Source organism: Enhydra lutris, unplaced genomic scaffold (genome assembly GCF_002288905.1).
Source record: "Enhydra lutris kenyoni isolate GAN:26980312 unplaced genomic scaffold, ASM228890v2 scaffoldscaffold24, whole genome shotgun sequence".
In the NCBI taxonomy this organism is placed as follows: Eukaryota; Metazoa; Chordata; class Mammalia; order Carnivora; family Mustelidae; genus Enhydra; species Enhydra lutris.
This window is the reverse complement of record NW_019154108.1, coordinates 4,440,162-4,457,376: the sequence shown is the minus strand read 5'-3', so window position 1 is coordinate 4,457,376 and position 17,215 is coordinate 4,440,162. Positions and strand designations below refer to the sequence as shown.

Below are 17,215 nucleotides of genomic sequence, written 5' to 3'. Positions count from 1 at the left end.
CTAGAATCTGAGTTCATGTATGTAAGGCCAGAGACTGTTGTAGCTTCCTGAATCTTGCACCTGCCTTCCCTTCCAATCAGGGACAAATTCTAGAACCTTCTCTTCCAGAAAATGTGCACCAAGTTCCCTTCTGTAGACTGGAAGTGGTGCACGTGGTGTTAGGATGATGTGTGTGAGAAAATGATCTAAACCAAGTGAAACTAAAAGATCCATGCCCAGAGACACCGACAGATGCCCATCAACTCTCCAGTCTCCTTTGTGAAGGAGCTTATCTTGTATATGGTGCCTTACACGTGTGGGCCACTTTCAGAGTTCAAAAATATCAAGGGTGCCTCTTACTAACTCACATTTTCTTTGAAGTGGTTTACCCACAGAGAGCCGGGGCTATGACATGAGAACCAAGAACTTCTATCCCTTCTGTGAGGAGCAGCTGGAGGAGGGGGATTCCCTCAACAGCTCACATCTCCTGAGATAACCTTGGGGTTTTAGCTACATATAAGGACAACAAAGACTGTAAAGTGTTCTATCTCCCCAGTCAGATGTTTAAACAGCACTCTCTTTAAATATGCTTCCTGATTTAAAAAATGGGCACCAAAATGGCATCACACTAGGCTGCGAGTACAACCAGCACAAAAAAATATTCAATAGAGTCGGTTAACATGTATAGAGTAGCTGAGCACGAGCCAAATGCTTTTATGTGTATTACGTCAGAGGGTTAAAAAAAAAACAATTAAAACAAAAAAACATGTGAAAAAAGTTTTAAAGACTATGAAAATGTAAGATACTATTTTTATACCTCAGAATATTTACCTACCTGTTGTTCCTAATTACTGTTTTTATATTCGATGGGATTCATAATATGCTAGGATTATGGAAGATCAATTTTGTAGAAACTGAACAGCAAGGAAGAATTTTTTTGGCAGTGACTTTTTCAGGAAATTTGCTGAGGCATATAACTCCACTGACCTACCTTCAGGAGTGCCATTCCTGGCAAAGTGGCTTCATTCCATTTAGCATTAACAATATTCCTATAAAACCATAATAATAGGAATCCAGGTCCTCATTTTACAGAGGACACAACTGAATCTCAGGATAGTCTCTGTCACTTACTCAAGGTCACACACATAGCTAGTTGAGTAGCAGAAGCAGGACTCAAACCCAAGCCCTCTGACCCCCAAGTTCATTCTCTTTCCTTCTCACTTTGTAAGACTAAGGATGGAGAATAAGGGCAATTCAGTTAAACACAGTAGAGTGATGAAATAAAAGAAGAAGAATGTAAGAGTGACTGTCAAACTCTATGAAACTCTATGACCTCCATAGAGTTGAGATATTAAATATGTAGATTATTATATTATACAGAATGCAGGCATTTATCAAAGTGAGGTTTAAACTAAAATGCAAAGAGATGAGAAATCACTGAAAATTAAGGGGGGTGAGGCTCATGGTGAGTGCCATCATACAAGGGGCAATGCTAAGAATTCTCTGCACATGGACAGAACAGAAAATGCCTAGTTAGATGACTAGGGTTTAGTCCCAGCTCCGCCACTTATTAGCTATGTCTCTTTAAGCAAGACTCACAAGTTTTCAGTGTCTCAGCTGTTTTTATGCTATGAAGACAACAATCTATCTTCCGAGGGTGTAATGGAAATTAAACAAGATAAGGTGTATGAGAAGGATTTACAACCTATAAAATACTGCAGCAATATTAAGCAGAAAAGAACTATATTCCGCGTGTGGAAGTTACAGTGTGGAGGATTTCAATCAAATCTGAGAAAGAATTTTCTAAGATGTAACATAGTGCAAGGCTAATATGGGCTTCATCGCAGTTCATTGAGCCCCTATCCAGAAAGTTTTCAGATCAAGGATGTGTTGGAAATGGAGTTCCACCTGTTGGAAATGTGGTAATGAAAACTTCTGTCTTAAAAGAGAGGTTGCTTTGTATTATTTCTAAGAGGCCTGTTCTAATGTGGGCTGCCCAAGAGAATGAAGAGACTTCCTGAAATTTTCAGGAAACTGAAGAGAAGACTTGACTTTCCACAGAATGTGACATTGGGTTTGTGTTATTCAACTGAGAAGCAGAAGAAATGGTGACTCCATAGAGCCAAAGGAGCTTCCAAATGGCATAAAAGGGATATCTGCCTTGTGCTTCTCCCTGAAGATATACAGCTCAAACTGTGGAGAAATGTCTCCCAATGAGGATGAAGGTTTGGCAATAGTGAGAAAGTCATCACTGAGGCAATGGATTCCCCCCTGTTCCAGGTGAACTGTAAGGAGCAGAATATCCACTTATCTTTCTGTATTTCCAAGGCGTGTTGGCTTTTCGGTGAATCCCAGAGTTTCCTGGTTACCATCTACAGTTATGATATTTCTGAATAAGGTTTGTTTCTGAGTCTAAAGACCCTAAAAAATGGGGCTCTGATTCTAATGTCCCAGGGCCACCTCATCCCACCTCTGCATGATCCAAAGGAAAAACACAAATAAGAAAATACAGAAATTTTTACAGAAAGTAAAAATCTGTCTCTACTAATACCAGAACTTAAGCAGGCCCCTTTGAAAAATATAATTTAACATAGAGATGGCATGCTTTTTAGATAAAGACAAGGAATTGTCTATGGCTTAACCCTAAGGAAATCTTACAGTTTGTCTCAGAGCTCTAAGTAAGGCTTCTCTCTCCAATTCCCATCTTCCAGTGATCTGTTGGTTCCAATAAGTCACACTCATAATGATGGTCCCCTGTAGAGCTCATTTCCTAGTAAGCTGTGGTAAGTCAAACCGACTTCAGAGAATACAAGGTCAACACCTTGGGGGTGCTAAAGAAAAACATGGGTTTTCTGTGTTTTTGGTTGTTTGGAAAGAAAGAAAACCTCAAACTACTGAATCAGAAGTAATCCTATCCCTCTTCTTCTTTTTTTAAGTGTTCTAATTTGGGTTTAGCATCTCAAAAGTAACAATGGCAGACCCCATTTTTGATGAGTTCATCAAAAAAGATGGGTATTGAGGACAGCACGTGCTGTGACGAGCACTGGGTGTTATACATAACTAGTGAATCACAGAATGTTGCATCAGGACCAATTATGTACTATACAGTGGTTATCTGAACATAATAAAAAGTTTTAATTTTTTGGCATACTTTATGTTCCTACCGAGGTAAAGAAAAATAACTCAACGTTCCTGAAGGAATGGTTAACATCTCTTTCCTGCAGTAAGTTATGGCCCTATTTTCAAAAAATCCCAAAGGCATCCTGGTAGAGCTCAGTCATAGAAAGATAAAAATGTCAGTAATGCCGCGGCTAGCTGATTGCCTTATCTCATCTCGGGAAGCCCAATGCCATTCTTGCTTTCTCTCTGCTTCGCTGTCATTATCTTGAAGGATCCATTGATTTAAAAAGACTGGAAAACTTCCCGTTACCCTTAGAATGGGTATACCTGATGGTTGGAGCCAAAAGAGGAGAAAAGGGATGAAGAGGAGTTTCATTGTGACGGTAGGAATACAGAGAAGCAGCCAAAAGTAGAGTGATACCTCCCTGGCTTTCTTCATGAGGTACCTGGTCAGGAAACAGATGAATCAACAGAAGAGTTTTAAGGAGAGCCGGTGACACTCTCCAGCCGGGACCTCTGGTTTTGTTAATTAATTTATCCAACAAATATTTATTGAGTATCTTCTGAGTGACATGTTCAGCTCTAGTTACCTAGTAGTTTCCCTCAACAGTATCCTGAATAACTCCTGGTAATGCCAGACACCAAATAGATTTTTCTTATTTTCCAGTACTAAGAATTAGGATGCACTGTGTTGTTGTTTTTTTTTTTTCCCCACCTGTAGCCTCAAATTCCCATTAAATAATCTACTCAAAGCAAAAAAAAACAAAACAAAACAAAACAAAACAAAAAAACAGTCACATACATTCATGAGGCAACCCTACAACTAGAAGTGAATATATTCACCATTCCAAGAAACATACACACATACCCCAAACTGAGAAATGTCTGTTTTATAATTAAGGTTATCCAATAAACAGATATTTTTTGAGCTCCTAATATATGCCAACCACTGGATTTGGTGAAGAAGATATAGTGGTAGACAAAGTAGAAAAGGTCTTGTTTTATTTTAGTAGAAAAACAGATATTTTTAAGTGGTCAAATAAATAATATAACCACATGCTATGCTAGTTACTAAAAAGGAACTAAAAGGAAATAAAATAATGACAAAGAGAGGAGGCTCTAAGAACGATCTGAGGTGGTGACTTCGAACTAAGTCCTGAAAGATAACAAGAAGCCAGCCATGTGAGGACCCTGAAGAAGACATTCGTGGCTGAGGAAATGGAGCCTGTGTGGCGACAACCTTCTCAGATGTTCGTCTCAACCAGGAAAATGAGAAATGCATCCATCACTGGAGAAGAGGAAAGTTAAAGAAAGGTTTGGGATTTTTTTGGTTTGGGCTGGGTTGTCTTTTACTGAAAAAGGATATTTGAACATATGTACATGCTGGTGGAAATCATTTCATAGAGATTGTTTGAGGATCTGGAAGAGACAATTTTTTTTAAGATTTTATTTATTTATTTGACAGAGAGAGAGATCACAAGTAGGCAGAGAGGCAGGCGGGGTGGGGGGGCAGGCTCCCTGCTGAGCAGAGAGCCGGATGCGGGGCTCGATCCCAGGACCCTAAGATCACGACCTGAGCTGAAGGCAGAGGCTTTAACCCACTGAGCCACTCAGGTACCCCCGGAAGAGACAATTTTAATGAGGGCACGTAGGGATTAGAAATGGATCTAATGCACAAATGAAGAGATGATCCTCCTCTTCCGCTGTAAGGATAAAAGAAAGAGATCATGCAGATGTGGGTAGATTTGTGTTTTGATAGTGTTAAGTGAGGTTCCATAGTGGGAGGAGGGGATATGGTGGGTTTGCAAAAGGAAAAGGTATGACATAACTGTCTCAAACAGTGGAAAAACCTGGTTGGCAGGGAACTGAGGAAAAAGTGGTAGGCAGTGTTGAATGCCCATTTGAGATCTGTGATCACTAATGTAAAGCAGTGTTTCTCCAGTAGGGCTGATTTTTGTCTCCCCATCCCCAGCCTGGGCACATCTGTCAATGCCTAGAGATATTCTTGGTTATCACACACGGAGGAGGGGACAGTGCTGCTAGCATCTAGGGGATAGAAGGCAGAGATATTGCTAAGCATACAACAGTGCATGGGACAGACCCCGCAACAAAGAGTTATCCAGCTCAGAATGTCAATGGAACCAAGGCTGGGAAACCCAGATGTAAACTGATGTCATACACACAGACCATCTCTGGAAAGCTACATAAGGAGACCGTGATAGTCTCTGTGGACAGGAATAGGGTCATGGGACAGACTGAAAACAGGACTTACTGTCATCCTATGTCTTTTTAGGCCTTTTAAAATCCAGCTTATAGGATGCCAGCTCAAAGGAAATGGGATTTTTGCAAGGGGAATACAGGGAAGGATGCAGAATATTTTGGAATTGAGAAATTTTCCAAGATACTGATTATAAGGACAGAGGGTAGTGACAACGCAAAGCTTGTCAGAGAGAGGAATGAAGATAAAGAAGGCGCTGATGGATATGTAAGGAAATGATCAAGTTTATCAGAAGTCTCATGTGGTAAAAATAGACACATTTTTGGAGACAAAATGTTGGAGCAATTAAGCTGGAATTATAGGAGATGATAGGAAAATAAGATGTCTGAAATCAAATTGTAAAGGAAATACCATAATTTTTAACAAAGACAAAGTCTAGGGGGAGGGGGTGTTAGAGAGTGGTTGAAAAAATTAGGAAAAGGTCATTGTTACGGAAGAACGGTAGAACCTGAGAAACTGGGTGCTTGGACGGAGGCCTCCGGTCAGTGGCTTTTTCTGGAGCTAGAAGTACCTCTCACCGAGTGGCTGATTAAACTGATAGATGCCATGACCAGATACTTAATATACATATCAGTCATTTTTGTCCAAGAGAAGTCAAGGGACTCACCCCATGATTGCATTTAGAAAGTAGACGAACAAAGATTCAAGTTCATGTTTTTCAGCCCAAAGTCTGTACCCTTTCCACCATGCTATGGCTCTGCTCCCGGGGAAGCCTGGGGAAAGTTGTCATCAAATCTGTTGAAAGTTAGGTGAGCTTAACATCGGCAATACTATAGACAATAAAAACTCTGGATAATGGAAACAGACTGGGGAGAGGGGTGTCTGGCAATGATGGATTTGCTTCACGGTGCTCATTCCAGTGAGTCCTTCTTAACATGGCCTCAAGGCAAAAGGAGTGAAGAAGCCGTGGAGGAAAGAAATTATAAGGGGGAAAAAAACAAATTTTAGTGATTTCCAATAAGTATATTCATAATGTTGGCCTGTATTCTAAAATATAATTTTTATTACACTTATTCTTTTTATTAAAATACACAACAGGTATAAATACTGGTTATATTATAGGAGAACAGCATCAACAGGTGACAATCAAAGAGTCTTGAGGACTATTTTAAGGACAACTGAGTTGGTTGCCAAGAGGTATTCAAAATCTACCATTAAATGCAACCCATGTTTTCCTAACATATCCTTCACAAGTTCCACATTGTCTCTTCTTATGTAACTCTTCTAGTCACCTACATGTGAGTGCGGCACACACACACACACACACACACACACACACACACACACACACACACACCTAAAATTGCACTGGAAATATACATGCTGCGTGAGGAATGGAGCAACTTCCCCAAAGATCCCCCTTGCTTCTCTGTTAGCGTCACCTGGTGGCTCAGGCTCTGCCTTCAGAAGTTAACATGCTTCCAATGGGACACTGGCCTTTCGGTCTCTTTAGCTTATCACACAAGCCTAGTCCTCTTTTTCCGTCCCTTGTACACTCATGTCACATCCATATCTGAAAGACAGCCACCCCGAGGTAGATAGTAGACCCACTCCAAGAGGTGAGTTAACAGGTGTCCTTTTCAATGTGCTAAAATGCTTGTGGACACTTAAAATGAGTGTAGAACACCCTGGTGGCTGCTTCTTCCTGCCTCTGCATTTCACACGGCAGCCCCAAGTCTCATGTTCTTCCGTCGTATTCCCCCTCCCATCTGGCTCATGAGATGAGGAACGGTAGATCTGCTGGACCCTGTGGTCTCTAGATACTCTTGGCTCATGTCTTCTCACTTGATCTCAAGTGGGCTTAAGAAGACTGTCATTCAAGACCATATTTTCAGGGCCTGTAATAAGGAACCATGTGGAGAGAATCCCAAAGTGCTTTTCTTAGAGCTTATATAAGCCAAAAAAGGTCTTAGATTCCTCAAAACTGACCAGAGATAGTTCAGACACATTGACATATAAATGGTCAGTACTGGTGAGATTGAATACTGCCCCCAGGTAGCTGCTGCGGGCCCACATCTGGCCAGTAGTGCAGTAGTTCATTAACTTCCCCTCCATCAGCACTAGATCCTGGGGATACTTAGAGTTCCTCAAATAGACCTTGTGATTCAGGGGCCGGTTGTTGCAGGACTGACCCCTGAAGTAAACTTTGGAATACACAAAGTAGAGCCCAGTATCATTGATCACAAGGCCACCCTTCTTATACTTCACCCCAGAGACAAGGGCAATTCCATATGTGTCTTCCCATTCCAGAGGGATGGATCTTGAGTTGGGCTTGCCTGAAATCAAATCAGAGAGGAGCTTTCAGCCAGGACTGCTCATGCACCCAACAAACGAAGCTTCTAAGGTGAAACTGTGGGCCGTTCCTTGAGCAAAGGACCAAAATGGCACAGCCCATATGGAACTGGCTAATGGGTCAGACTCGATCCATCACTGAATTCCTGCGACACCGCTATCGAATTGCTTGCCCTAATTTTGTCATCTACACAACTGGGACAATAATATATATCCTAATCAATTATAAGGAGACATTAATGAAATTAGTTTAGTTCTCTGGAACACAGACTGTATGATCTTCAGAACTAACACCAAAATTTCTAGGTTTTGAGGTCTCTCTAGGTGGAAAAAAGCTAAACCCAAGGAAATCATAAAGTTGGGAAGAACCCTTAGGGATCATCTGGTCCAACTCCTTACCTATACTAAGAAGTCTTCAGTACCTCCACTTTGGGCTAAAATCCCCTTTCTTTTGTGTCTCCACAGCAGTATAATCATACCTTAAGCAGAGAACACTCTGTAGTACCAAAATGATCACTTATGTACCTGTATCTCCCTATTAGATTTTAAGTTCCTCAAAGACAGGAATCACATTATTAATCTACTTGTCTCCAGAGCTCGGCACACATGTGTTCAATAAATATCTGGTGATCCAGACAGGATCATTCTACAGCTTCTGCCTAAATAATTCCAGGGCAGTGGCATACCCTTTCTATGATACTTGTCCGCTTCTCAGATATTTATGGACTGTGCCCTGGGAATGCCCACACCACATTGTTCTCAAATGACTTTACTTCACTACCTGGCCACATGCAGGAAGTCCACCAGGGCCAGGACTGGGCCCTTCCTCTCACTCCTACTTCTACTCTTGCACAAAGCACAGTGAAGCTCTTCCAGAAAACCAGAAAAGCACTGACTAAAATAATTGATCACTCCCCACCTCCCTAGATCTCACCTCTTGAACCCATGCCCCAAATCCCCTAGGGGTCTTTGGAATGACGTAAAAGAGTGAGCTCCTCATGGGCAGGGGTCCTCTCATACTCCGCTCCATTTTGCCAGTTCAGAACATGGCCTAGACTAGAGTAGGAGTGCAGTTTGAGTGTGAGGTTGACTTGACTATTAAGATGGGACTATTCTTGGGTGTCAAATACTATCACCAGAAAGTAGCAACGCCCTCCGAGCACAGTACCCAACCTGTCAAAGGCTTTCCCAAGACCCACGCACCTCCCAGATACAGACCTGTTAGATGGGCCACTTTTCTCAGCTCCCTTTTTTCAGAGGGTAGATTGGGTTGACCTGCATCATGGAGAGATGAAAGATATATATATATAAAAATGAGATACCAGTTTTCTTTTGTTGGGACTCCAAACTGGTCATTTAAATAAAAACAATTTTTTAAAAACATAAACGGTAACAGTCTAACATACACTAATCATCCAAGTGCAAACCGTAGAACTTGCAGCCATCGGTACTTCAGAAACAGAGATAAAATGTAAACCAAATTGAGATAGACATATGCACAGACTATGTCATGAAAAAAACAATAAAAAGGTTGATTGAAAAAGAGCTATCATATCAGTTACTGCATTTGAACTTGCCACAATCCTTTGAGGTAGGGATTATGGTCTGATGGCAAAATGAGCTAATTTGGATGATCTGTCCAAGAAGACCCAGCTACACAAGGTCAGAATAGGATGGACGCTCAAGTCTCCTGGCTTCCGATTAGGATTTTTTCCAGTTCTGCTGCCTCTAGGACTCTGTAGAACAGAGGCCAAAGAAGACTTTGATTTTACCGCCTGGCCACTAGGTCTTCCCCTCAGTGGCATTCAACCATCTGCCCATATTAATCACCCTCAGATCTCAGAAGCCTTGACTAACTCCCCATTGCACATATAACACATCCCCAGCCACATGATCTCTGCCTGTCTGTCCAGCCTCCCCTCCTCTGCTTGCTCAGATCGGCCAAGGCGGCACAACACAGGGGCTGATGTGATCTGAACCCACCCAGCTACCAGCCCTTGTGCCTTTGCTCATGCTGTTCATCCGCTCAGAACGCCCTCCAAAGGGATCTTCATGGCAAATTCCTATCAACCCCATAAGTACCGCCTGCAGTACCTATTTCTTGGGGGAAACCCTCCCAGGCCATTTTAATCGAATATGGTCTTTCCCTCCTTTGAAGCCTAGAGTCACTTTGTCTTTACCTCTTTTGTCAGTTCTGACTCTCCATTTCTGTGATAACTGCATGACTTGTCTTACTCCCACCAAATAAACGGCAAACTTCCTACTATATGTTTAATCCACCAGAGTGGGCACGCAACCAGCAAATATTTGTTAAATTAAATTGGAGGACGTAGAATAGACAATAGCTCCCAAAGTAGTCATTATTTCTCTGACTTCAAATATTTTAACCGAAGAGAGCCACCACTTAGCTAATGAATTCAGCTAACACATTTAAGAAAGATTCACAGAAGAGCCCTCATCCACATCAGGTTCATTACAATTAGCCTGTAAAACTCACCTGTGGTGTGAGATTGCCACTATCAGCTGAGAACATGACCCGAGTAATCACGTCTTCTCTATCCACCCAAGACCACCCACCATGAAGGAGGTGTTAGCGAACAGGAAAGGCAAAACTGAGTCTCCTCTACATTCCTATACCACAAACCATCTGTGCAACTGGTTTGGCATTCAGCCACGTACTGACAGGAAATGGAACAGAGAACCACAGGTTGCATATCTTTCTATCCCTCGCAGAGCCTTGCACAGTGTGATTCTCATAGAGGGTCCTTAGTAAGAATACCTGCTGGAGAAATGCTGAAATAAGCTGGAAATAGATCCTACACGTAGGTGATGAATGTTTCCTACCCCTGGGGCCTTTGCACATGCCATTCTCACTGCTGGAATGTTCTCCCCTATCCTCCCACACCACCCCACATACATGCACGCACACACAACACCTCCTTAGAGGGGACTTTCCAGACCACTCTATGTTACATCGCACTTAGTACAGTCTGAAATTATAGTCTGCTTAATTACTTTTGTTTACCCTTTACTGCGCTCTGAAAGCTCCCTCGGGGTAGGACCCTTGCCTCTCTTGTTCTTAGTCACCACCTACACCCAGCACCCGCCTGGGACATAAGAAGCTCTCCAAGAACATTTGTGAATGAATAAAAGACTTAAATGAGTGAACTGTGGAAAAATGGAAAATGAAAAAGAAGCAAATAAGTATGTTTAAATAATCTCGGATAGTACATCCCAGAGAAAATCACTGTTAATTTGTTGAAGTACAAGTACTTCTAATTCTTTACTAAGAATATAAAAATATACACATGCACTTATATAGTTGATTTAAACTAAGCATAGTTTTATAACTTTTCTTTTTTATTTAATAATATAGAGTGCACAATCTCCATGGCCTTAAACGTAATTATATGGATTTCAGTCGCTGCGTAGGAGGCCCTCTGAATATACCATGACGTATTTAATTTCCTATTAAGAGGCATTTAAGTTTCTTCTGACTTATTTATTACAAATAGGCTTATAAGGTAATGATGAACATAATTATCTATGAGTTTTGGGGTATATCTCTGATTATCTTATTAAGATAAATTCTTAGTGATGAGATTACATGGTAAATGAACACTTTTTTAAAAAGAAGATTTTGTTTATTTATTTGACAGAGAGAGAGAGGAGAGCATGTGAGCACAAGCAGGGGGAGCAGAAGGCAGAGGGAGAGGGAGAACCAGGCTCTTGGCTGAGCGGAGAGCCTGATGCGGGGCTCGATCCCAGAACCCTGGGATCATGACCTGAGCTGAAGGCAGAAGCTTAACTGACTGAGCCACTCAGGTGCCCAGTAAATTAACATTTTTAATCCTTTGGTACATTTTTCCAACTGGTCTTCAGAACAAGTATAGCAATTTACATGTTCCCTGGCTGTGAAGTAATGCTTAAGCAAAATTTTTTCTCACATTTTTGCCAATCTGGTTTTTTTTTTTCTAATTTTTACTAATGGGATGAATGAAAATGGATATACCCTTGTTTGATTTGCATCTCTTTTCCTATTAATAAAGTGGCTACTTCGTTCTCCATGGTGAAATTGCCCAACCTCTGGTCCATCTGCGTGGATGACAAGACGCTTTTTACTGGAAGAGACAGACCTGGGTCATCTGTGCACTTGACTTTTAATCACTAAAATGATCCTAGAGAGTGGCGGAGAGATGAGTAATTAGGCACCTGTTTCACCAGCCACATTCCACTGATTTTCAAAGCTGTTTTATTTTAGAAATCCTCCAAAGGTTTTATTTTTCTAACAAATATTTCTACTCTGCTTGAATAAATCAGGACTTTCTAACACTTAGGGACTTAGACCTAGAATCAAAGACCAGAGTGTCCACAGGATGGGTCCTCCAGAGCCCACATTCTGGAGCAGTAGGGTGACTTGGGTCACCTACAATAGGCACATAAGAGAAATTGGAATCGGCTCCCCTCCTTGGATGGCCAGTGCTGCCTTCCATTTTCCTCCCAAGATTTACCTATTGTCTTTGCAGAGGCGTCTTGCTTCTCATCTTTATTTCTCCTTCCATGGCCATCACAGACAGAAGTTTCCCTATTTCACAGAGCACTAGTCTATGTGCTGGAAAGCTCTGTCGGCGACAAAGCACCAAGAGCCCGTGTTCCTCCTAGCCCCAGTTCCACACCAGCGATTTGGGGCATATCCCTAATTCTCTTCCGAAAAGTGAGATGGCTGGACCAGATTTGCTCCAAGCTCCCGTCCAACTCTTACCGAATCCAAAGTTCGGTCGATCTCAGTTGAATAAACCAGAGCATGCTAAATCTACCTGCACATGTTTCCAAAAGGTGTCCTGAAACTTCACACAAGGTCAGTGTTCAACATTTTCATCTTTTCCCTTGTCCTGAATCTCAACAGAGACCTTTCTTTTATTGAAGGTACCTCATGATTGCCTTTGTGGGGGAAGCTGGACTAGCCCTTGAAAAATGGCTAAGGTTTCCCCCTCAAGACTGCCAGGGAATGCAAAAGAACAACTTTAATGTGGATGGTTAATTGCATACTTTTTAAACGCTTAAGGAGTGCTTGGGTGGCTCAGTCAGTTAAGCATCCGGTTCTTCATTTCAGCTCCGGTCATGATCTCTCTCAGGGTCGTGAGATGGAGCCCTGCGTCAGTGCTCTGCAGAGTCTCTCTCTCCTTCTCCCTCCACCCCTCCCCTCTAAATAAATAAATAATTAAAAGCTTAAATACATCCTAGAATTTTTTTCTTTAAATAAAGCTTGGCTCTTGAGTTATCTCTTAGAGAGTCTGAAGAGGAGACGACTTTTCCCAGAAACATCTGTCTCTGCCTGCTCCTCTCTACATCTCCCTGGGAGCCACAGCCACTGCCCTGTTCACAGAAACCAGGAGGCCTGTGAAGGTGACAGGAATGGAACCAGCTGTATCTGTGTTGTCTCTTTCCAAAGCCGAATGGAAATTACTTGAATTGTGGGCAGTACTCAGTTTTACTGATTTTGAATGATTACATGTACGTCATATGTTAGGGCAGCTCAAGGAACCAAAATGAGCAATGATTCTGAATTAGCCAGGATTCCTTTTGTAGTATAATGTATCCGAGAGTGGGATGGAATTGAAGGCATCTGCCCCACGTGGTTCAGCAATGAGGACTGTCTTTAGAGACTCAATACACATCTGTAAAATGACTCACCTATTAGCTTCTCCAAAGACGATGCTGTATGACTTTTGCTGGTGGACTGGCAACAGAGAGGGAAAAGATGCATCGTAAATATGAAGTTCTTTAAGATAGCGGAGGCAAAACCGTCAAGTAAACAGAATAAACCTGAGAAGGGCATCTCCATACCTCAGAGCCTCTCCTAACTCGGACTCTGGCCATGCCATCCCGTCTCACCACACCCGGGTTTTGCAATTTGGAATAGTTCTAACATTTTTAAGTATTTCCAAGGAAATTTAGTTGGGTCATTTAAACAAATTCACTTCCGAGCAAGACTCCAAATTCTTTTTCTTTCCTGAATCACGAACCTCTAGGTAGAGGTTCAGCCAGCGGCCTTGCCAGCTGTGAAAGGAGGGACAGTCCCCACCAGTCCTATTTTGGCCCTGATCCTTTCCAAGAGAGCAAATATCCCTTTCACTCACTTGAGCCTCGGCCTCTGAGATAGAACGACTAGAATGACCCATTTCGAAGACAGGAAGAGAAAGGACTAGAAAAGACTTTGCAAGCAAGGCCACGGTCCCTCTGGGCCTCGGTGTCCCCCTCCCCCACGACCCCCCCCCACCCCTCCGCTACAGCTTAGCCGTCTACACCGCATCTCCAGTGCACAGCAATCCCCACAAGGGCTTACCTCTCTGAGCTCCGCCAGCTCCTTCTGCATGTGGAAGAGCTGAAACAGCCCCAGCCCCAGGCCAACCAGGGCCACCAGCACCATGAAAAACATCACAAGGAGACACAGGCCTGTGTTGTGGTCCCTCGGCGTCTTCAGAGGCGGCAGGGGCACCGGCGGCAGGGGCGGCGATGGTGGCAGCGGTGGCGGTGGTGGCGGCGGCCTCCTCGGCCCAGGCCTCCCGGGCACAGAGGACGGACACGGGAGGACGGAGCCCGGAGGCGCCCAGGGGGAGCTGGCGCTGCCGTCCACCCAGCAGATGTGGGGGTACAGGGGGTAATCCAGGGGCTGCTGCATGGCAGTGGGTCGGGCTGGCCCCCAGCGCAGGTGTCCAGGCCGGGCCGGCGCGGCTGTCTGCTGGAGAGCAGGAGAGCCCGCTCTCTCTTTATAGTTTCCAGAACCCCGGGGAACACCTCTCTGTCGCTCTCTTTCCTCCTCTGTCTTTCTCAGAGACACCCACTGACTTTGCATCTGAAGCTGAGAAGCCTCAACCAGAGGCAGAGCAAACCTCGGGAAGTTTCCGCCCACAGTTCTCTGGTGACGCCTGCAGGGCCCCACGCAGAGTCCCCGCCGCCTGCCACAGGAGAGCCTGGTCTTTCTCAGGCCCCATGAGGGCTGGTGGCATGGGCGCAGGCCTGTGGGCTCTGTCCACCTGCCAGCGGCCGGGAGGGGGGGTGTCCAGGCCCCAGGGGGCGAGACTGTGGGGTGGAAGACAGTGGAGACCTGCCCACATCTTACCTTTTGCTCAGGGAATCGACCCCTTGCTGCCATCCTTTCCCCACACCTTAGTACTATTTACCCTCACACAGCAAAGCACTATAACGTGTGGGGTAAAATCTGCCCCACCCCCTCTCTGGGGATTGGATCAGAGGCTGCAAACCAGTGGCTGAAATGCCTTGTGGAACCCATAGACCTCACTATGTTTTTTCTCTTCACTGTGGTCCCTTTTAAAATTGGGATAGTCTGCACTAAAATATATATATATATATGTATTTTAGTATGTTTTGAAACCTTAGCATACCGGATACCCCAGGGGTCAGCCGAACCCAGTCCCCCGGGGCTGCCACAGGTCTCCCGCTGGCCCGCCCACGCTCCCTGTGCATCACTGGGCCCCTGGCCCCCTGGCCGGGCAATGGCCATCAGTCCCCGCAGGCCTTCGTTTGCAGCCTGTGATACGGTTGTCATGTGTAATAAATGGTGCCCAAATTTGAATTTCACATAAAGAAATGTGAATCCTTTTTAGGATAAAAAATAATAATAAATCATTTTTAGGATAAGTATATCCTAAACGTTATATGGGATACACTAAAAAGTTATTTATCGTTTTTCCAACGTTCACATTTAACTGATTGTCCTATTTGTCTTTTACTAAAGATGGGAACCCTATCTGGACAGCCCTCACCCTTTTCTCTGGCTTTGAGTACTACTTATGTGCCCGTGACTCCCAGATGCTTGGCTGCAGTCCTAAACACGCTCCCAAACGAACCCACAACCGCTCATAAAAGCCGCTTTTCCATTTCACCGGAGAACGCCACTGTTCAGATCTCATTAGCCTTTCCATCATGCTGGGGCATTTCTGCACCTACCATTCTGGCTCTCCATCTCTGCCAAGGCAACACCAGATTTAGTTCCCTGCCACACTCTTTCCACCTGCCCCCTCCCATACTACCTGTTTCACTTGACGTCAGTCTTTGTGGTGACGACTTCAAGTCCTCTGTTTTTCTCTCCCGCAGCATCTGAACCCAGCCGGTTGATTTTCCCCGCGCCTGTTTCTCACATCAGCACGCTCTCACCATTTCTATTTTTCCTGTTATTGTCTTAGGTCAGACGTCGACTAGCTGTCACCTGCCGTAGTTCAGTGACACCCCAACTGCTCCCCCCACCAGCCTTCCCGAGCACAAATCACCCCGCAGAATGACGCAAGAACCACGCCGATAAAAACACACTCAGAGATCTCGCCTTCTCACCTAACACCTTGTGCTGGAAGGTTTGAAACCAAATTCCCTAGCGGGACACACAGGGCTCCTTCCCGTTAGAGTCCAACAGCCAGCACTGCCTCCTCTCCAGACACTTCTGCCCACATCCCACTCTGCGCTCTGGAGACAGCGTGACAGTTGGGAGCAGAACAACTGCACGAGCGTCTCACTCTCTTTTCGAGGTGGGCAGAGCTAATGTGCTTTTGAAGTCACACATGCGTTTACTCATAGTTGTGAAAAATGGCAAGTTTCAAGTCCAGAAGTAATCATCAGAATGTATAAGTTAAGAATTCTACCATACAGACAACCAAAAAAAAAAAAAAAAAAAAAAAGGACCAAAACCAAAAAAAAACCTTGAAAGTACCCTGAGACAACTCTGACAAAAATTGTGTAGGATCATCTTTTTTATACTAGAAAAATTTTACTGACAGTGGCAGATTCAGATGAGTGAAAAAACACACCACATGGGGGATGGGTGGAGAGAGAGCGTTGCACGATGCTTAGGGATTTGTGGTTCTGGGGGTAAACTGCCAGGGGCAGATCCCAGTTCTTCCACTTACAAGCTGTGTGAGCTAGACAGGCCACTGCCCCTCCTCGGAGCCACAATGGACCCAATCAGAACCCAATGGACCCAATCGGATTCCACAGGCACTGTGAGCACTGGTCAAAGCACCTGATACACTTAAAATAGTGCTTAGAATCAAAGTAAGCTCTCAGCAAACGTTGCCCTCACTGTTCTGCTAAGTGTAGCAAATCTCCCCGCATGCAAACCATCTGTAGACGTGACCTACGTGTCGGCCTTCCACGGAGGGTAAATCAAGGTGCAGAGGGGAGGCAGGTGGCAGGAAACAGGACAAGGGAATGCCCAACAACTAGGAACTCAGAGGTTTCACCAGTGGACTGATGGACCCATCTGTTTCAGGCTAAGATCCTCCCCGCTTTTCTCTCTCAAACTCTCACAAAAGCTTCGAGCATTCTTCGGTAAGAATGATGTTATATTTCACATCTCCCCCTGCCCTGTTTCTTGATATAATCCCATAGGAGGAATCAGAATCATAAATATCTCCCCCAACCCATCAGTGTCCTCAGATCCTGGGGAGACTCTGAACAGAAACGGAGACAGAGAGCAGTCTCTAAACAGCGGTAATTCCTCTTCGATAATGTCACCAAATGTCATATGTTGGC

At 44.0% G+C, this 17,215-nt stretch overlaps 1 protein-coding gene across 1 annotated transcript; it reads right to left on the bottom strand.

The window, feature by feature from the left end:
- Positions 1 to 6,362: 6,362 nt before the first annotated feature.
- Positions 6,363 to 16,333, bottom strand: LOC111150819 (tumor necrosis factor ligand superfamily member 6-like). Its single transcript, XM_022508437.1, has 4 exons — positions 14,016 to 16,333; positions 13,364 to 13,409; positions 8,888 to 8,944; positions 6,363 to 7,653 (listed from the first exon to the last, which is right to left on the bottom strand). The coding sequence occupies exons 1-4, from the start codon at positions 14,823 to 14,825 to the stop codon at positions 7,259 to 7,261; spliced, it is 1,308 nt and encodes a 435-aa protein (XP_022364145.1). The 5' UTR covers positions 14,826 to 16,333; the 3' UTR covers positions 6,363 to 7,258.
- Between the last annotated feature and the right edge of the window lie 882 nt (positions 16,334 to 17,215).